The 22,740-nt window shown below is 44.8% G+C and overlaps 1 protein-coding gene across 1 annotated transcript in view; it reads right to left on the bottom strand.

The window, feature by feature from the left end:
* The window catches only part of AQP3 (aquaporin 3 (Gill blood group)), a 73,438-nt gene extending 67,550 nt beyond the window's left edge, over positions 1-5,888 (bottom strand). The window contains exon 1 of the mRNA XM_082256900.1: positions 5,726-5,888. Within this exon, the coding sequence (XP_082113026.1) occupies positions 5,726-5,833 (108 nt within the window). The 5' untranslated portion in view covers positions 5,834-5,888. The remainder of the gene's footprint in view (positions 1-5,725) is intronic.
* Between the last annotated feature and the right edge of the window lie 16,852 nt (positions 5,889-22,740).

The following is a 22,740-nucleotide window of genomic DNA, read 5'->3' as shown; positions in this document are numbered from 1 at the left end:
ATAATCCACTATACTCTATTTAACCCCACCATATACTATACTTAACCCCACTCTATACCATGCCATACATAACCCCACTATGTACTATACTATACCTAACCCCAATATATACTATACATAACCCCACTATATACTATATATAACCCCTCTATATACTATACATAACCCCAATATATACTATACATAACCCCACTATATACTATATATAACCCCACTATATACTATACATAATCCCACTATAAACTACACATAGCCCCACCATATAGTATATATATATATATATATATATATATATATATATATATATATATATATATATATATATATATATATATAACCCCACTATATACTATACATAACCCCACTATATACTAACCCCACCGTATACTATATATAACCCCACTCTATATTATACAGACCCCACTATATACAATATATAACCCCACTCTATACTATACATAACCCCACTATATACTATACATAACCCCACTATATACTATACATAGCCCCACCGTATACTATATATAACCCAACTGTATACTATATATAACCCCACTATATACTATACATAACCCCACTATATACTATACATAACCCCACTATATACTATACATAGCCCCACCGTATACTATATATAACCCAACTGTATACTATATATAACCCCACTATATACTATACATAACCCCATTCTATACCATACCATACATAATCCCACCATATACTATATTGAACTCCGCTATATACTGTACTTAACCCTGCTATATGCTAAACTTAACTGCAATATATACCACTATATACAGTGTTTACTCTCCCCCCCCCCCCCCATGTACTATAGCTGTACATTCCTGGTATTTTTTTGTTCGGTATTTTAGGTAATTTTAAACTTAAGCACCTCTTCACTCCTCTACACACAACACTGCATGAGCAAACCTGCAGGTAATGCGTTCAGGCTTGCTTGCGTATTGATGGGCGGTGCGATAAGGCAGTCCGTATACTGGAATGGACTAGTGGACTGGACTGGAATGGACTGGCAATGCACCTCAATGTACAAAGAACTCCACCTGTACTGCAGCCCACTTGGGCACTGCAGCACACTGCAGGGTGGGGCACATAGGGCAGGTGCACTGGCAGCTATGGTATGTGTGCACCGAGATCCTATTTTAAATGTCAGCTCACCTGTCTTGGCTAATATCAGAGGCTCGCTGAACCTGTAATGTATCTTATGTTGCAACAAAAAATTAAGCAGGAGGAGCGAGACTCTTGGTTAGAATGGACAACTCCTATTGGAAGATCTGATTGCTGGAATCCCTAAGGGATGTAAAAAGCCAGCTTAGGGACCAGGGACCACCTGTCACTGAAATATTGATTTTTGGCCTTTTCATTCGATTTGGGATGGAGATTTCTTCCCCTGCAAAATGCAACATTTTGCATGTAATAGACTTCATGGGGCATGCAATAAAAATGCAGGTCCTGCGTTTTTGATACATTTTTGACGCGTTTTGGACGTGTTTTGCATTGTTTAATCTGCCCAACAACAAATTGGCCATTTAAAAAAAATAAATAATCAAAAACGCATGAGAAACGCGTCAAAAACGCATGAGAAATGCGTTAAAAACGTGTGTCCGAAAACGCGGAAAGCACCACAAAAAGCGCCGCTGAAACGCTCAAAAGCAAAATGCATAGGTGCTTGTTTTCTTTTTTTTTTACTTTTTAACCACTTGCCGACCGCCGCACGACAATTTACTGCGGCAGTCAGCCCCTACTGGGCAAAACGACGTAGGGCTACGTCGCTCGCCCATGAGCCTCTAGGGGACGAGTGCGCACCGCCGGAGGCACGCTCCCGCCCCTGCTCGTTCACTAACATCCCCGCGCAAATGACCAGCGGCTCCGATGTCCACCGGCCACTCGCGATCTCCCACTGGAGAGGGAGAAAGGCAAGTGGCTGATATAAACAAAGCCGCCTGTCATTCTCCCTGGTGTAACTGCAGAGATCATACGATCCTGCTATGTAGGATCGTATGTCTCTGCGGTGGTTACATCACAAGCCACGCCCCCACAGTTAGAATCACGCCCCTAGGGATACATTTAACCCCTTGATCACCAATAAAGTTAACCCCTTCCCTGCCAGTGTCATTTTTACAGTAACAGTGCATATGTATAGCACTGATTACTGTAGTAATGTCACTGGTACCCCCAAAAGTGTCAAAAATGTCAGTTAGGAGTCCAATCTGTCCGCCGCAATGTCGCAGTCCCGCAAAAAAAACGCAGATCGCCGCCATTACTAGTAAAAAAAAACAATAAAAAATGACATAAATCTTTCCCTTAGTTAGTAAATGCAATAACTTTTGCGCAAACCAATCAAAATATGCTAATTGCAATTTTTTTTTACAAAACAAATTGGCCAAAAATGTTAAAAAATTTTGATTTTTACATTTTTTTTGGGGGGAATTTCATATAAAAAAATGTGAAAAATATTGTTATTTTTTCCGAATTGTCGCTCTTTTTTTGATTATAGCGCAAAAAACAAAAATCGCACAGGTGATCAAATACCACCAAAAGAAAGTTCTGTTTGTGGGGAAAAAAAAGGATGTCAATTTCATTTGGGTACAGCGTCGCACGACCGCGCAATTGTCCATTAAAGTCACGCAGCGCCAAATCGCAAAATTGGCCCTGGTCTTTGAGCAGCCAAATCCTCAGGGGCTGAAGTGGTTAAATATCTATGTAATTCTATTCGCTGTGCAAAAATGCAACATGCCTTATATTTTTTTTTCGAAAAATGATATAGTAATATATAATGGCTGCGTCCAACCAATCTAGTGGATTCATATAGAGTTAATTAAAGCGGTAGTATCCCGCTTTTTGAAACCTTTAACTACAGGTAAGCCTATAATAAGACTTACCTGTAGGTACAATTAATATCTCCTAAACCGGCACGGTTTAGGAGATATTTGCAGCGCATGCAGCCGCTCACGTGAGCGGCGCATGCGCTCTGAAGGTCCGGGGGGACCTTCAGCTTTCCTTGCAGGGAGCTTGCCGGAAAATCACTCCCGTGCGCGCATCACTCCCGGATCATGGCAGCGCCCGCAGCGGTGTCCGGGGGTCCGTGTCGGGGCTTCGTTCTAAGGTAAGTAATACATAATGAGCTAGTACTAGCTCATTATGCCTTTGTCTTGCAGGTTTTTTTTTTTTTTTTTCGGGTTTACAACTGCTTTAATAAGTGAATTAATACTCAAATAATTAACAAGTTTAAACCTTGTGATGCATTAACACAAACTAATAACCAAGTGCATGTGGAATTATGCACGTGCATAAATGGTATGGGCAAATTACGAAATTGAATATATGAATATCTAGAATTAATATCGTTATCACATATAAGTAAATCAGGCGCAAAAAGTTATAGAAACTCAAATAACATCAATCACATACGATGTGTGTTCAAATAATAAAATAAATGATTGGTCCTAAGGTGCAGAGTAAATAACTAAATAAATAAGTAAATAAATAAATAAAGTTCGCCTGACAAGTCGCCGTGGGTCGCCTGCCATAGATTGGCACAGGACCCGTTCTAATAGGAGCGACACAAGTCGCTCCGACTTAGAAAAAGGGTCCTGTACTACTTTGGGGTGACCTGGAGCGACCTGCATTGACTTCAATGATATGAAGTCTGTGCATGCCGCTCCGAGGTCGCGGTGCGCGCTGTGCACCGCGACTTCACAGATCGCCCCGGCAAGTCGGGTCGCTCCAATGTGAACCGGCTCTTAATCCAAACAGCTGATGATAAATGGGATCCTAAAATAAAATCAGTCCAAATAACTCCGTCCTAATGTTGGGATAGAGTCTCTGATAGATCCTATAGTTGCACTTCTTATAATCTCCAGCACCTCCACCAAGACACAGGACCACCCGGTGTGCACAAAAATGCTTACCGGAATGAACAGACCCCCTTAATTATAGAGGGTCAGTTCAGGCCGTAATTCACAGATTATAGACAGGATCGAAAAACCGGTTGTTTAATTTGCATGAAGTGACTCCAACCAAATTTGCACCATCCACCTGGGAGTAATCTCAAAGCCAAGAAGCTCCTCTGCTGTCACTTCCACCAAGGACTTCTATGCTAGATATCCTTGCTGGAATTCATTGTTTCCCCAATATTTTTTTTTTTTCATCCCTTTTAGGGCTCGTTTACATCATATGCAGCTGAACACTGTTTAATGCATTTGCAAAAAAAAAAAATGTCAATGAGCTTAGTTTACAACAAAGTACAGCATCCTGCATTTTTTTGCGCTGGAATGCATGTGAACGCACTGCAAACGCATGCAGGAGGAACCCCACACTAAGCGCAGTGGAAACGAGACCTTACTGCTGCTTGCAGTGCATTAATAAGTCAATTTTTTACAAATTGGTAAAAAAAAAAAAAAAAGAAATCAATAAAATAAAATAATCGAAGAATAATAACAATAATAAAAAAAAATGTTTCAATTTTTTTTTTTAAGTTAATACAAAATGATTAAGTCAATAAAAAAAGAATAAAATAAAAAACAATAAATCAAGTTTTTTTTACAATATTAATAAATCAATTAAAAAAAGAGACTAAAATAAAAAAGAAGTCAATTTTTTACAATATTAATAAATTAATAAAAAAAATGAATACAATAAAAAAAGTAGTCAATTTTAAAATAATAGTAAATCAATTTAAAAAAATTCATAAAATAAAAAGGAGTAAGTCCATTTTTTACAATATTAATAAATCAATTATAAAAATGAATAAAATAAAAAAGTAGTAAGTCCATTTTTTACAATATTAATAAATCAATTATAAAAATGAATAAAATAAAAAAAGTAGTAAGTTGATTTTTTTACAATATTAATAAATCAATAAAAAAAATGAATAAAATAAAAAGGAGTAAGTCCATTTTTTACAATATTAATAAATCAATTATAAAAATTAATAAAATAAAAAAGTAGGAAGTCCATTTTTTACAATATTAATAAATCAATTATAAAAATTAATAAAATAAAAAAGTAGGAAGTCCATTTTTTAAATTATTAATAAATCAATTTAAAAAAAATGAATAAAATAAAAAAAGTAGTCAATTTTTTTACAATAATATTAATTCAATTAAAAAAATGAATAAAATAAAAAAGTAGAAAGTCTATTTTTTAGAATATTAATAAATCAATTAAAAAAAAGAATAAAATAAAAAGGAGTAAGTCCATTTTTTTTTTTACAATATTAATAAATCAATTAAAACAATGAATAAAATAAAAAAGTAGTAAGTCAATTTTTTTACAATATTAATAAATCAATTAAAGAATGAATAAAATAAAAAAAATAGGAAGTCCATTTTTTACAATATTAATAAATCAATTTAAAAAAATGAATAAAATAAAAAAGTAGTCAATTTTTTACAATAATATTAAATCAATTTAAAAAAATGAATACAATTAAAAAGTAGTAAGTCAATTTTTTTTTTTTACAATATTAATAAATCAATTAAAGAATTAATAAAATAAAAAAGTAGTAAGTCCATTTTTAAAAAATTTGTATAATATTAATCAACCATTAAAAATCGAAAAAAAATAAGTATTTTTACACAAATGAATACAATATCAATAAAAAAAATGTTAAATATTTTTTTTTTTTTTTACAAATTGGTTGTTTTAAAAAAAGTTGTTTTTTTTTTTTTGCAAGTTAAAAAAAGTTTTTTTTTAAAGCACTTACCACCAAAATGAGCGTTCCCAGGCATTCAGCAAGGGCTTGCCTCATCAGTTTGTTCCTGAGTCTAAGCATAGAATTGATGCTGTTGATAAATTCCTTCTGTCGTCCCATGGTGAAGCGCCTGCTGTGCGTCCAGAGAGGAGATGAGATGCTGGAGTGTCAGTGTGCTGGGATCATGTGTGTGAGCTTTATAAATTTAGTGGCAGCCACCTCCCATATACTGTACACTGACACTCCTCTCCCCACCCAGCCTCCCTCTCTATCACACACGTCAAGAATGATTTTCCACCATACACTTGTTGGCCTCTGGAATTATAAGGATCCCTGAGAAGGATGAAATAAATGAGAACTCCGCCTGGGTGACAAATACTGAGCCATGGAAATTGTATCCATTGTCTGATCTTTTCTTACAATGTATCCAAAGCCCAATTTTTTTTTTTTTAGATACATAAATGTTGAGGATTTTCCTTCACTTACACAACAGAAACTGCAGCAGTAGGGCAGAAGGGTCATCAGGGTGAACACTCCAAAATTGCCCCCCCCCCCCCCAGGATGTATGAGGATTATGTGTCAGCAAAATTATATATCGTTTTTTTTTTTTTTTTTTCTATTTCTTCTCTTTGTTCTCCTCTTCCATCTCCGCCTTAAGGAATAGTTATACAATGTATCCACACATTATTTATTTTCAGTGACATTTTTTTATGATAACGAATATCATGAGCAGACATGATTATTTTATAGAGTATGTTGTAAATCATTGACATTTTTATTTTATGCTTTTTTGGTCTCTTAAAAACAAATTGTATGGTCAGTGGCGGGATAGGAGGTACCGAAGAAGCGGTCTTTTTTGGCGAAACGCGTAAACCTGAAATTTCCCTCTCGATAAAAAATCGCGGATTTCTAGCAGTAGTTGAAGTTTGTTGGGATTTATATGCAAGCTTTACCACAATTTTGTATGTTTTGATATATTTTATTTGTAGGAAATACCAAAATGTTGTATTTTTTTATACATATTTGTACTTTTGTGCTCACTGGAGGGGTTTCTAACCACTTGGCGACCGCCAGCAGTACATATACTGCGACAAGTCGGCTTTGTCCCACGAAATGACGTAACTGTACCTCATTTCGCAGAATCGCTAGTGGGGGCACGCGGCGATTGGCTATAGGGGGTCCAAGCAGCGGGTCCGGCGGCCGCGGTTGCGGCTGCGGTTGCCGCCGGGCACCAGCGATTGCTCTCCATGGAGACAGAACAGCTGTTATGTCAGTAATGAACACAGGGATCCTGTGTTCCTCCTATTTAGGAACACAGGTCTCTGTATTGATTCCATAAGCCCGTCCCCCTCACAGTTAGAAAACACCCCCTAGGAAAACATTTAACCCTTTGATCGCCCCTGGTGTTAACCCCTTCCCTGCCAGTGTCATTATTACAGTAACAGTGCAAATCTTTAGCATCACAGGTGATCAAATACCACCAAAAGAAAGCTCTATTTGTTGGAAAAAAAGGGCATCAATTTTATTTAGGTACAGCGTCGCACGACCGCAAAATTGTCAGTTAAAGTAACGCAGTGCCGAATCGCAAAAAAATGGCCTGGTCATTACGGGGTAAAACCTTCCGGTCCAAAAGTTGTTAAAGTCCTGCCAATTGTTCTTGTCTCTACATATGCAAAAGTCCCCCCCCCCCCCAAAAAAATAATTGAGAAATAATTTGCATGCTTACCCCATAAGCATAAATTCCCCCTCCTCCCAATACAAATCCGCCTTCTACTGAAATCCCCCCTCCCAGCCCGAATCCTTGCCCCCCCTCCAACCCCCACTTCTCAAATACTCTCATTCTCCATATGCCCCCAGCACAGATCCGCCCCCCCACCCAATAAAAAAATCCCCCCTCCTAGTACAAATCTACTACCCCTCAAATCTCCCATCTAAACACAAATCCTCTCCCCCAATCCAAATACCCCCCCCCCCAGCACAAACTCTCCCCAATACCCCATCCTAACACAAATACTCCCCCAAATTTCCCCTTCTAGCACAAATCCCTGCTACAAATGTGGGAAATAAGATAAGACCGGGGCTCAGCTTTAAAGATGATCAAATATTGTCTAAATCCGTATTTTTCAACATCTGTGATTCTGTGGGTGGGAAAATCCATTGAAAAAATGGACTGGCCTACATGCAGCAGCACACCTGTGAAGGTTCACTTTGGGGTGCATACCTCCACACCTCAAACCCCCATCTCTGCTCACCTCCACACCTCAAACCCCCTCTGCTCACCTCTATTCCAGAATCCTGTCTGCTCACCTCTGTACCCCAACCCCCCCCCCCCCCACTCTCTGCTCACCTCTGTACCCCAAACTCCCCACTCTCTGCTCACCTCTGTACCCCAAACTCCACACTCTCTGCTCACCTCTGTACCCCAAACTCCACGCTCTCTGCTCACCTCTGTACCCCAAACTCTGCGCTCTCTGCTCACCTCTTTACCCCAAACTCCATGCTCTCTGCTCACCTCTGTACCTAAAGCTCCCCACTCTCTCCCTACTTCTGTACTCTAAGCTCACCTCTGTACCCCAAATCCCTCCTCTCTGCTCACCTCTGTACCCCAAACACCTCTCTCTGCTCATCTCTGCACCTCAAATTCCTCCTCTCTATTCACCCTTGTACTGCTGACCCCTACTCACCTCTGTACCCCAAATCCCCTCTCTGCTCACTTCTGTACCCCAAAATCCCATGTCAGCACACCTTTGTACCCCACTCTTTCTGCTAACCTCTGTAGGCCAATTCCCACCCTTCCTTCAGATCCTCTCTGTGCCCTACTTCCTCTCACCAGAGCCCCAGGGCAGGACCATTTCTTTCACTACAAACCACAAGAATGTGAGCAGTGCTGGAGTAAGGAGCATGTGGCCAGGATAGTGAACTGCAACGGCATATTGCTGGCTGTCAGATGAAGCTCTGCATCAGTAGCAGGTTGCAGAATCAGAACCCAGAGCTTTTACCATTTACCTCTGCTGCTCCCCACCCCTTTACCAGACCTACATTCACTCATACAGCCTTGCACTGGCACTGAATACTGCCCTATGGGGGTAGGTAGAGATCTCAGGACACAGGAAGCCGTCCCCCCCTTCCACTGCCCTTCATTGCAGCACTGTCTGCTGCGAGTGCCTGCTGTGCCGATTGTACAGTTCAGCCAAGTGGGAGCTTAGTCAAGTCTGACAGCCTCTCTCAACCAGGATGCCGCGGCACCCCTGACAACCTCAGACAGAACCCCAGGGTGCTGCGGCACACTAGTTGAGAAACGCTGGTCTAAATCTATACATGATGTGTACAGCCGTAGCAAAACATTTTGAGAATGACACAAATTTTAATTTTCACAAAGTCTGCTGCTTCCATTTTTTGTGATGGCAATTTACATATACTCCAGAATGTTATGAAGAGTGTTCAGATGAATTGGAATTAATTGAAAAGTCCCTCTTTGCCATAAAAATGAACTTAATCCCACAAAAAACATTCCCACTGCATTTGTGAAGAAGGCTTCAGGGTGCCCAAGAAATTCCAGCAAGCGCCAGGACCGTCTTTTACAGCTGATGGGATTGGGGCACCACCAGTGCAGAGCTTGCTCAGGAATGGCAGCAGGCAGGTGTGAGTGCATCTGCATGTACTTTGAGGATAGGACTTTTGGAGGATAGCCTGGTGTCAGGAAGGGCAGCAAAGAAGACACTTCTCTCCAGGAGAAAACATCAGGGGCAGACTGATAATCTGCAATAGGTACAGGGAATGGAGTGATGAGGACATTTTTCTCTCATGAATCCCCTTTCCGATTGTTTGGGGCATCCAGAAAAAACCTTGTCCGGAGAAGAAAAGGTGAGCGCTACCATCAGTCCGGTGTCATGCCAACAGTAAAGCATCCTAAAACCATTAATGTGTGGGGTTGCTTCTCAACCAAGGTGGTGGTGTAGTGGGGTGCCCCTTTATCCAGATTCAGGTGCAAGTCCCTTTAACTCAACTCCCCACAATCCTCTGGGCTCCCAGCATCCCCAGGGGGTATAAATGGCAGCTCCTCCCAGCTTCCTGTGCTCAGAGAGATCCTGCCTAATGGGACAGCAGTGACTGGGCAAGTGAGGTGTCCCCAGGTGCTGGGTCCTCCCCTGTTAAGTCTGGTGTGCGGGCCACCAGCAATGAGCACAAGAGCATGCAGTGTCTGTCCAAGCCCCAGTCACTGGAGAGGACTCTGTTACAGTCCATTCGGAGAAGCTGTCCATGCAATGGGGTTGTCCTATCTGCAGCCCCCAGAGCCTCCTGACTGAAGTCAGCATCAGCAGTGCCAGTGTGAAGTCTGTGCCAGCAGGAAATTCCCTCAGCTCACAGTCTGTTGAATGAACGATTACTATCTTGGACACGTGAGATTTCTTTAGCTCTCTATTCTATCAGCAAACTGAACTCTGCTGCCATCCAGTGACCATTAGTAGAACTGCAATAGAATTGTTTTCATATGTTCTAACCCTGCTTTCCTACTGCTCATATTACCGTTTTGTACTGCAAATCCCTGTTCACATGATCTCCTGTGTAATCTAAGTTGATTTTCATTGTTAAGTAAAGTAGAAATTGCATATCACCACTGGTCTGATCATTTGGCTGATTCCGTTACATAACAGTGGACTCACTCACAATTTTGCCTAAGAACACCATGAATAAAGAATGATACAAAAACAACCTCCGAGAACAACTTCTCCCAACCACCCAAGAACAGTTTGGTGAGGAACAATGCCTTTTCCAGCATGATGGCGCACCTTGCCATAAAGTAAAAGTGATAACTAAGTGGCTTGGGGAACAGAACCTTGAAATTTTGGGTCCATGACCAGCAAACTCCCCAGACCTTAATTCTATTGAGAACTTGTGGTCAATCCTCAAGAGGCGGGTGAACAAAAAAAAACCCCACAGATTCTGACAAACCCCAAGCATTGATTGTGTAAGAATGGGCGGCCATCAGTCAGGATGTGGCCGAAAAGCTGATTCACAGCATGCCAGGGAGAATTGCAGAGGTCTTGAAAAAGAAGGGTCAACACTGCAAATATTAACTCTTTGCATAAATTTCATGTAATTGTCTTTAAAAGCTTTTGACACTTAAAGTAATTGTAAAGTCTTAAGGTTTTTGCACCTTAATGCATTCTTTGCATTAAGGTGAAAAACTTTCTTGGTTGCAGCTGCCCCCCCCCCCCCCCCGATGTTATTCTTACTTGAACCCGATGAGCATGAGCCCAGCAGCCATGTCTCGGGTCCTCATAGGATAGATTGATACCCATTGGCTCCTGCTGCTGTCAATCAAATCCAGTGACACAAGAGCGGGGGCGGGGCTGAGTCCTGCCCTCTGTGTCAATGGATGCAGCAGCGGGACTCGTGAACGTGCCCGCACGTGTGCCCCCATGGAAAATGACTCTCGGGGGCACCTAATGAAGAGCCAGCAGCGACGCTGGGGCACCCCAGAAGAGGAGGAACGGGGCTGCTCTGTGCAAAACCCTTGCACAGAGCAGGTAAGTAGAACGTGTTTGTTATTTAAAAATAAAAAAACAAACAAACGTTTACAATTACTTCAAGAAATGCTTGTAATTATACTTCAGTATATCGTAGTACTATCTGACAAAAAGATCTAAAAGCACTGAGGTAGCAGACTTTCTGAAAATTAATATTTGTGTCATTCTGAAAACTTTTGGCAACGGCTGTATTCTTCTTGAGTCTTGATGTGCTTTGTGTATTTCTTCCAGATCTGTGCAGAGATTCAGTGTGAGACTTCCTGAAATAAAGACCGCTTACTGCTGCTCTCTCTCCTTGTGCAGGGTGACTGGTCTTGTCTCCGCCCCCTCCTGTAGTTTTCTGCAGGCAGCCTGTAGTGGGTGGAGCCTGTTGGCACAGCTCTGCACTGCCTCTCTTTATTGTACAGTACACTGATGATGTCACTGCTACTCCTAACAAGGTAATATCTGGGTTTGAAAAGGTATCTGGTGCATACAAAGTGGATTTATATCCTTTCTGGCTATTGAGGAATATATTTGAATAAAAGTGTAGCACTGCCCCCTTGACCACTGCTGGATATTACACTTCTGGGTCCCCCTGGGTTACCTTTAACAACTGCAGCATGCACATTTAACTCTTTACTCCTTGGCTCAGTCAATAAACAGTCTAGGGGAGTGATGGTGAACCTTGGCACCCCAGATGTTTTGGAACTACATTTCCCATAATGCTCATGCACTCTGCAGTGTAGTTAAGCATCATGGGAAATGTAGTTCCAAAACATCTGGGGTGCCAAGGTTCACCATCACTGGTCTAGGGGGTTGTAGTTGTTTTTGTGGTTTTTATTTAATTTAGGGATGGAAGAAGGGAATAGTGGGATATTTCAAATTGAACTATACACAATGGACGAGGACTCCTGTCTGAAGATGCAGCCAGGCTGCAGATCCACCATATCACTAGATATATCAGGATTACGTTTCTGTAAGATCACTTGTAAGGAAGACTATCTTCGGGATACCCACCTAGTCTCCCCTTTCCACTCGACACAGACTGACACCCGTGCTTTGACTATCCTACTCCTGGGTGACCCCCTCTCAGGTCAGGCCCTTAGACACGATCCCCTGTACTCACAATACTGTTTTTCGGGGGGGGGGGTTTACTGTGTCTCAACCCCCTCCAGTCAGCTCCTCTGGACCCCCGAGTTCAGCTCCTTTCCTACTGGTCCCCAGGTCATCTGCCTGTGACCACGTGCCACCAATGCAGAAGAGGAGGCAGCCGCTACCCTGCCCCCGGAACTCTGCTCACCAGCCAAAGACGTGCTCCTCGCTTTTATACCACACCCCACAATGCACAGAGACCACCAGTCTGTGCCAATCACTGCAGCCTGTGTACCCATTGGTCGGGTTTCCTCCACTGTCCAATGTGCCTCCCCATTGGACCAGTGCGGAACATTCCCCAGACCAAATGAATCACACACTGAGCACCATGAGCCTACCGAAATCACAGATCCTGCTCTCTGGTAAGCAGAAAGCAATATAGATTTCCCTGCTGCTCCTCTGATAGGCAGGCAGAGCCAAAACTATACTCACTGCCTAGCACCTACCTAGGAGGGTGCTACAAAAGTCTTTTTTTCTGACCAGAGTTCAGCTTGGCAGGGAAATCTTGGAGAATCCAAAATTAGTAGCCACAGCTTGACTCATCCATACATAGGATATCATTTTTTTAGCCAACTGGGTCTTTAATTTTCCATTTTGGCCGGCTGGATGGAGACTTTGTTTACACTTTTTGCATTGCGGTAATGTGCGTACAATCATGAGCTTCTCCGCAACGCACAAAAATGAGCTTTCACAGACACTTGGCACTGACATTTTATCTTGATGACACCCCTAACCGCCCCCCCCCCCCCCCTCTTGCTAACGTCCGTGCATGGGTGCAGGCCCCTTTTTTTACATGTATCTCGCACATAGGGCAGGCCATTGAAAGTGATGAGATGCCCTAAAACACGACGTGCAGGAATGCGCAAAAAAAGCACACTCGCTGAGTCGCACCTCCATGGAGTGAACAGAAGTGAAAGCAGTTCCATCTGTCACAAGTGCTTTTATTACCATCGATCGCACCTTGCTACCGTACGTGTCAACTGGGAATTCCTTCACCGCCACTCTGAAGACTACCGCACTTGTCCTGACATGAAGACAATTTCGTCCCCATCCCCCGGACAGTTTCTGGTGGGGGGGGCAGCTGATGGTTTATTAGACATTCCTTCGTGTAGAAATACTCAAAGTCTGTGGACGATGTAGGAACAGTGCCTTGAAAAAGTATTCATACCCCCTTGAAATTTTCCACATTTTGTCATGTTACAACCAAAAACGTTAATGTATTTTATTGGGATTTTATGTGATAGACCAACACAAAGTGGCACATAATTATGAAGTGGAAGAAAAATGATAAATGGTTTTCAAAATTTCGTACAAATAAATGTGAAAAATGTGGCGAGCATTTGTATTCACCCCCTGGAGTCAATACTTTGTAGAACCGCATTTCTCTGCAATTACAGCTGCAAGTATTTTTGGGGATGTCTCTACCAGCTTTGCACATCTAGAGAGTGATATTTCTGCCCGTTCCTCTTTACAAAATAGCTCAAGCTCTGTCAAATTGGATGGAGAGTGTCTGTGAACAGCAATCTTCAAGTCTTGCCACAGATTCTCAATTTGATTTAGGTCTGGACTTTGTCTGGACCGTTCTAACACCTGAATATGCTTTGATGTAAACCAGGAATCCTCAAACTACGGCCCTCCAGCTGTTGCGGAACTACACGTCCCATGAGGCATTGTAAAACTCTGACATCCCCAGACATGACTAGGCATGATGGGAATTGTAGTTCCTGAACAACTTAAAGGCCATAGTTTGAAGACCCCTGATCTAAACCATTCCATTGTAGATCTGACTGTATGTTTAGGGTCACTGTCCTGCTGGAAGGAATCTCCGCCCCAGTCTCAAGCTTTTTGCAGACTCTAAAAGGTTTTTTTCTAAAATTCAGAGGCGTACCTAGGGTCTCCAGCACCCTTGGCAGGGAGCTGTATTGCCCCCCCCCCCCCGAGAGTGGGTTTGACAGAGATAGAGGGGGTGACAGAGAGAGAGAGGGGGGTGACAGACAGAGAGAGAGAGAGGGGGGTGACAGACAGAGAGAGAGAGGGGGGGTGACAGACACAGAGAGAGAGGGGGTGACAGACAGAGAGAGAGAGGGGGGGTGACAGACACAGAGAGAGAGGGGGGTGACAGAGAGACAGAAAGGGGGGTGACAGACACAGAGAGAGAGGGGGGTGACAGAGAGACAGAGAGGGGGTGACAAAGAGACAGAGAGGGGGTGACAGAGAGACAGAGAGGGGGGTGACAGAGAGACAGAGGGGGGGTGACAGAGAGGGGGGGTGACAGAGAGGGGGGTGACAGAGAGACAGAGATGGGGGGTGACAGAGATGGGGTTTGACAGAGATGAGGGGTGACAGAGATGAGGGGTGACGGGGAGAGAGAGGGAGGTGACAGGGAGAGAGAGAGGGGGGAGGGTGATAGGGAGAGGGGGGGTGACACAGAGGGGGGAGGGTGATAGGTAGAGAGAGGGGGGTGACAGAGAGAGAGGGTGACAGAGAGAGAGGGGGGTGAGAGAGAGAGGGGGGGTGACAGACAGAGAGAGAGAGGGGGGTGACAGACAGAGAGAGAGAGGGGGGGGGTGACAGGGAGAGAGAGAGAGAGGGGGGAGGGTGACAGGGAGAGAGAGAGAGAGAGAGGGGGGGGAGGGTGACAGGGAGAGAGAGGGGGGCAGACAGGGAAAGAGAGAGAGGGGGTGACAGACAGAGAGAGAGAGAGGGGGGGTGACAGGGAGAGAGAGAGAGAGGGGGGAGGGTGACAGGGAGAGAGAGAGAGAGGGGGGAGGGTGACAGGGAGAGAGAGGGGGGCAGACAGGGAAAGAGAGAGAGGGGGGTGACAGGGAGAGAGAGAGAGGGGGAGGGTGACAGGGAGAGAGAGGGGGGCAGACAGGGAAAGAGAGAGAGGGGGGTGACAGGGAGAGAGAGAGGGGGGGGGAGGGTGACAGGGAGATAGAGAGGGGGGGTGACAGGGAAAGAGAGAGAGGGGGGTGACAGGGAGAGAGAGAGGGGGGAGAGAGGGGGTGAGAGAGAGAGAGGGGTGACAGGGAGAGAGAGAGGGGTAGTGAAAGAGAGAGAGGGGTGACAGAGAGAGAGAGAGGGGGGTGACAGAGAGAGAGAGAGAGGGGGGTGACAGACAGACAGAGGGAGGGTGACAGAGAGAGAGAGGGGGTGACAGACAGAGAGAGAGAGAGAGAGAGAGATAGGGGTGGGTGACAGAGAGAGAGAGGGGGGTGACAGAGAGACAGAGAGGGGGTGACAGAGATGGGGGGTGACAGAGATGGGGGGGTGACAGAGAGAGGGGGTGACATAGATGGGGGGTGACAGAGAGGGGGTGACAGAGATGGGGGTGACAGAGAGGGGTGGTGACAGGGAGAGAGAGGGGGTTGACAGGGAGAGAGAGGGGGAGGGTGACGGAAAGAGAGAGAGGGTGACAGGGAGAGAGAGAGGGAGAGCGAGAGAGGGGGGGGTGAAAGGGAGAGAGGGGGGTGACAGGGAGAGAGAGAGAGAGAGGGGGTGACATGGAGAGAAAGAGAAGGGGTGGCAGGGAGAGATGGGGGATCCAGGGAGAGAGTGGGGATCCAGGGAGAGAGGGGGGGTGACAGGGAGAGTGAGAGGGGGGGTGACAGTGAGAGAGGGGGGGTGACAGAGAGAGAGAGGGGGGGTGTGACAGAGATAGAGAGGGGGGTGACAGGGATAGAGAGAGAGGGGGGTGACAGGGAGAGATAGAGAGAGTGGGGGTGACAGGGAGAAAGAGAGGTGTCCCCTGGTCAGCTTGTCCTGGGAGTGGAAAGGAGGTTGAAGGTGCTGGTCGGCGGTATGGGCTCCTCTGACAGCCTCAGTGTAATCTCCATCCCCAGCCTGCCGCGCGCTGGAGCCGATTGATGATGTCACGGTCATGTGACCGCTGACCGGCCTCATGTGTGGGTGGAGACAGAGCTCCGGAGAGCCCGCACGGACGCCGCCTGGAGTGGACACAGGGCTCCGGGATTGGAGCCGCATGCTGCCTGGGGGCACCGGGGGCGCAGGCTGTGGGGAGGGCGCAACAATCACTGCTAACATTTCCAATTTTTTTGCGCCGCGCCTCGGCCTACGCCCCTGGCGGGCGCCAATCTGGCCAACCCCTTGGTACGCCACTGCTAAGATTGACCTGTATTTGGCTCCATCCATCTTCCCATTAACTCTGACCAGCTTCCCTGTCCCTGTGGAAGAAAAGAATCCCTACAACATGATGCTGCCACCACCATGTTTCATGGTGGGGATGGTGTGTTCAGCGTGATGTGTGGTGTTGGTTTTCCTCCACACATAGCGTTTTGCTTTTAGGCCAAAAAGTTCAATTTTGGTCTCATCTGACCAGAGCACCTTCCACATGTTTGCTGTGTCCCCCACATGGCTTCTCGTAAACTGCAAATGGGACTTATTATGGCTTTATTTCAACAATGGTTTTCTTCTTGCCACTCTTCTATAAAGGGCAGATTTGTGGAGTGCCGACTAATAGTTGTCCTGTGGACAGATTCTCCCACCTGAGCTGTGGATCTCTGCAGCTCCTCCAGAGTTACCATGGGCCTCTTGGCTGCTTCTCTGATGAATGCTCTCCTTGCACGGCCTGTCAGTTTAGGTGGACGGCCATGTCTTGGTAGGTTTGCAGTTGTGCCATACTCTTTCCATTTTCAGATGATGGATAGAACAGTGCTCCGTGAGATGTTCAAAGCTTGGAATATTATTTTATAACCTAAACCTGCTTTAAACTTCTCCACAACTTTATCCCTGATCCCTGGTGTGTCCCTTGGCCTTCATGATGCAGTTTGTTCACTAAGGTTCTCTAACAAACCTCTGAGGACTTCACAGAACAGCTGTAATTATACAGAGATTACATTACACACAGGTGGACTCTATTTACTAATTAAGTAACTTTTAAAGCCAATTGGTTCTACTAGATTTTAGTTCTTTAGAGAGTGAGAGGCGGTCCGCTTTAACATAAGGGTGGAAGTCGACGGAGGGAAAGATGGCCCCCACTGAACTCTATGGCCTTGGAGGACCGAAGCGACATCATACGTTGCTTCCTAGCAACAGATTTAAAGAGCCCATTTTTTTTCATCATGGAAAAAAAAAATGACTTTTTTTTTTCTTTCTAAGTGTAGATGTGAGGTCTTTTTGACCCCAGATCTCACATTAAAGAGGTCCTGTCCTGCTTATTTCTATTACAAGGGATGTTTACATTCCTTGCAACAGGAATAAAAGGGATTAGAACTTTTTTTTTTTTTTAAACAGTGTAAAAATAAAAAATAAAAGATAAAATAAATAGGAAAAAAAATTAAAATGCCCCGTTCCCGTTAGCTTGCGCGCAGAAGCGAACGCATACGCAAGTCGCGCCCACATATCTAAACGGTGTTCAAACCACACATGTGAAGTATCGCCGCGATCGTTAGAGTGAGAGAAAAAATTTGAGCCCTAGACCTTCTCAGTAAGGGCTCTTTCACACGGGCGGTCCAATCAGATCCGCCTGTCAGTTTTTTAGGCGGATCTGATCGGATCCTCCGTGCAGCTCTATGGGGCAGCCGATGTCAGTGGAGACACCTCCGCTGACACCCGCTGACACCCGTATCCGATCCTGTCCGTGAAATCTGGACGGATGGAAACCCTATTTTTCCATCCGTTCAGGTATCGGATCGGATCGGATGAGAGCGGACAGGCGGTCCGCTCTCATCCGATCCCCCATAGAGAGCAGCAGGGGCTGTGACACCTCCCTCTCCGCACTGCAAGCGGAGACGGAGCTGTCATCCGCCGGCTCAGCGGGGATCGCGGATCGATCCCTGCTGAGCAGCACGGATCCGCCTACAGAGGCGGACCGTGTGAAAGAGCCCTAAGTCTAAACTGGTAACCTGTAGAAATTGTTCCATGAGCATGCGTAATTTTGAAGCTGGACATGTTGGGTATCTATTTACTCGGTGTATCATTTATCTTTCAAATTATAGAAAAAAATTAGGCTCACTTTACTGTTTTCTGTATTTTTTCCCAAAAAATTGCATTTGTAAGACCGCTGCGCAAATATGGTTTGATAAAAAAATATTGCAATCATCTCCATTTTATTCTCTATGGAAGAGCCCTGGGGCCATCATAAAAAACATTTCAAAGATTTCTAAGTTTGAAATTTTTTTTTTATTTTTTACAGAATTCTGAGTTTGAAAGTCAGAATTCTGAGTTTAAAAGTCAGAATTCTGACTTTTAACCACTTAAGCCCCGGAAGATTTTACCCTCTTCCTGACCAGGGCCTATTTAACGGACAATTGCGCCGTCGTGCGACGCTGTACCTAAACGAATTTGACGTCCTTTTTTTCCCACAAACAGAGCTTTCTTTTGGATGTATTTGATCATGCGCTATAAACAAAAAAAGAGCGTCAATTTTGCAAAAATAACAATATTTTTCACATTTTTTATATGAAATTCCCAAAAAAAAAAAATTAAAAATCAAAATGTTTTAACATTTTAGGCCAATTTGTTTTATGCTACATATTTTTGGTAAAAAAAATCACAAAAAGCGTATTTTGATTGGTTTGCGCAAAAGTTATTGCATTTACTAACTAAGGGAAAGATTTTTGTCATTTTTGTTGTTTTTTTTTTAACGCGTAATGGCGGCGATCTGCGATTTTTTTTTGCGGGACTGCGACATTGCGGCGGACAGATCGGACCCTTGACTGACATTTTTGACACTTTTGGGATTACCAGTGACATTACTACAGTAATCAGTGCTATACATATGCACTGTTACTGTAAAAATGACACTGGCAGTGAAGTAGTTAACTTTTTTTTGAGAGGGAGGGGTTAAGTGTGTCCCTAGGGGCGTGTTTCTAACTGTGATTGGCTGTGGCTTGAGCTATAAGAACAGTGATCAACGGTCCTACATAGTAGAACCGTATGATCACTATTCTTACACAGGGGAGAATGACAGGCGGCTTGTTTACATTTGCCGCCTGCCTTTCTCCCGGTGTAACGGATGATCGAGAGTGCCCGGCGGACATCAGGTCCGCCGGGCACACGCGCGGGGGGGGGGTCCGTGACCAAGCAGGAGCACGCATCCGGCGGCGCGCGCTCGCTCCCCAGAGCCTCACAGGCTAGTGACGTACCCCTACGTCACTTTGCCTGTGAGGGGCTGACCGTCGCAGTATATGTACTTGCGGCGGTCGGCAAGTGGTTAATCTCAGAATTCTGACTTTGAAACTCAGAATTCTGACTTTAGGGTCTCTTCTTAAAAAAAAAAAAAAAATCTATAATCTTTGAGGGTTCTAAGCAGTTTTCTAGCAAAAATAAAGTGATTTTAACTTGTAAACAACAAGTGTCAGAAAAAGGCCCAGTCCAGAAGTGGTTAATCTAAAAGAAATCCAACGTGTAAATAATATGTCAGATATTTATAATAGAACAATAGAAATTTCGGGACCGTCCTGCACATAATAAAGTACATGCTGTCATGCTCCGTATACGTTATGATGTGCCCCTTGCACACTTGTAAATGCTGGCCATACTAGTACTATCTTAGAGAAGGATTGACCCAAACATATAAAGCTGCTTTACATTCATTATTCTGAATTGTTACATTGTGCAATGATCCGTGCTTGACATTCTTCCTAAGCCAACATGAGAGTGGAAAAAACCTTATAAAAGCGCATTGCTCAACGTTTTCCCGAGTGCTTCACCATACAACAAACATACAGTAAAGTTTACAATCCTTGATAGCATATAAAGAGAAGGATCCGAGATACAATCCTCATAACATTGCTATAAAGGAAGACTGGCCATATGTGACTCAGTTTTTTTTTTTTTGCTCAGCCAGCTGGCAGGAGGTGCCATGGGACATCTTCCCCCCCCCCCCCCTTTTTGATATGCATATTGTGTATTATATCCTTTCAGGGGTCACAGCTGTTACTCCTCACGCTACTGTAACTAAGGTTATAGCTAATCAAGCCCAATCTATGCTTGACTAGCTCAAGGGGAAGGCAGGAGAGATGAGGGGGGTCTGATAGACCACTGATGTCTTCATAAAGAAGACCAATCACCTACCCAATGCTATCAAATAGGGGACTTCTTAGCCCACTTGTGATAGCAATAAAGTATAAATTTGAAATATACTATATTACCAAAAGTTTTGGGACACCTGCTATTACACACGCATTAACTTTATTTGGCATCCCAGTCTTAGTCCGAAGGGTTCAATAGAGTGACGGCTGGTGCCCCATAGGCCGGGGGGGCGGAAGACGGACCACACCATACCCCCCGACCACACCAGCTCCAGCCCGCACACCTAACCTCCCCGGTTGCCGGCTCACTCACCCTGGGCAGACAGCAGCGGCGGCGGAGGCTTCCCCCTCAGTCTCCTCCGTGGGCTTCCCCTGCATCTCCTCCCTCCTCCTCCTCAGTCAATAGCTTGGCCTCTTTTTCCTGCTAAGCGGGAAACGGGTCTCAGGACCCGCTTCCTGATTGGCCAGAAGGAGAATCAGTGTGGCAATAGCGAATATTAATTTGCTATTGTCACACAACTGGATGGGCTCAGGGCGCAGTACTCTGCGCCCGAGCCCACCCTTTTTTGAAGCCTATTAGAGCCTCTGGCTCTAATCACGTGCTTCAAAAAAAAAAAAAAACCCCATTGGAATTCATGCGTCCGGCGCCCTGCATGTAGATTAGGGGGCCGGACGCATGTATAGGGGGTTGACGCCCCTGCGCCCCTAATGAACGAGCCGCCACTGGTGCAATATTGAGTTGGCCCACCCTTTGCAGCTATAACAGCTTTAACTCTTCTGGTAAGGCTGTCCACAGGGGTTAGGAGTGTGTCTATGGGAATGTTTGACCGTTCTTCCAGAAGCGCATTTTTGAGGTCAGGCACTGATGTTGGATGAGAAGGCCTGGTCTGTTTAAACCCCTGATATCTCACCAAAGGGGCCTCCTAAAAAAAATAATAATAATAAAAATAACTGACACCAGTGGTGAAACTGGGCGTTTCAGAATCAGGCTCCAAAGGAAGGGCCCCCAGGGCTCAGGGCTGCTCAGTCTAAAATGCCCGGGTCTATTATTGTCCCAATCTGGGCCTGGTTAGGGGCAGCAGAAAAACACCTAATGGGCACCAAGAAGCACTTTGTGGTAGGAAAGATATGTATAAAGAATTCCTTGTACATTGGTTATATCTAAATAGCTTTTAGTAAAGAACTTTGTTGTTACATAACTTTGCCTGGTCTGAAGTCACTTGAGGACAACTGTACAGTGGTGCATGCATGCTTGGCATATAGCAGAACAGGGTTCACACCCGGGGACAAGACAAGATAGAGAAAGTGCAGTACATTAGCTGTGAGACAATTCAGAGGAGGCTATATTGCCATTGCCAGTGACTACATTACTTGTGTCTATGGGCATAAGTAGCCAGCCGGTCAGGAAGCGGTGGTGACTTGGCATAGGGTATGAAGGACCCTGGTAGCGAAGGAGCTTGTGGGCTTAGGCTCCATCCCTAGTGACCAGAACCCCAATACTAGGTCTGACTCGTGGCACGGGGTATCCTAGGGACCCAGCCTGGAAGTCACAGAAGATGTAGTGAGGCCTCAGGGGAAGGATAAGCATGGATTATGTACAAAGTTGGGCTTCCTAGAATTCCAGGGTTAATATATGAATCAATATCATTGGGATGAGGTGACATCAACTAGCCAGGTAGAGTCCGGTGGAAACTTTGTGGCACTGGCTGCACCACCGCTAAAGAGAAAAGTGTTATGAAGCTTAATCAGGGACTGTTATCCAGAGTGTAAAGAGTTAAAGTGGAGTTCCGGCCTTGGGGGCCAATTTTAGCTAAAAATACCCCCGGGACAGTCAGGGCTAGTGCATTCCACAATGGATAGCCTCTGAACTGTCCCGGGTTGCACTTACCTGTAAGAAGAAATACTTACCTTGAAAAGTTCTTCTCCAGCGCTGCCATCTCAGGTGTGGGCAGCTGAAGCCGCAGCGTCCCTCTTCGTGTCCTCTTCCGTGACGTCGGAGTCCCACAATGCACTGCACCAACCCCGCTCGTCACTTCCGGTGCAGGCGCGGCATCCCTGCACAGCTTCTGGGCATGCCCAGAAGCTATTTAGCAGGGAATTCCGCACCTGCACCGGAAGTGACCAGTGGGGCCGGTGCAGGAGCATTGATTCCTGGGAGCGATGACGTTCAGCTCCCAGGAGTCATCGCAAACCGCAAGAGACGGCGCGGGCCGCGGCCGCAGAGCAGAGGGAGGAAGTGGAAGGAAGGTGAGTATATTTTCTTCTATAATAAGGTAAGTGACCAAAAAAAAAATCGTCAGCATCCATTTCTCTTTCAGGTTGCACTCAGCAAGCGGATGGCCCAAAATCGTTTTTTTTTCAATTTTGA

The sequence above is a fragment of the Pelophylax lessonae genome (genome assembly GCF_965119305.1).
Source record: "Pelophylax lessonae genome assembly, chromosome: 1".
In the NCBI taxonomy this organism is placed as follows: domain Eukaryota; kingdom Metazoa; phylum Chordata; class Amphibia; order Anura; family Ranidae; genus Pelophylax; species Pelophylax lessonae.
Note: the sequence above shows the minus strand (reverse complement) of the source record. Positions and strands in the feature narration are given on the sequence as shown.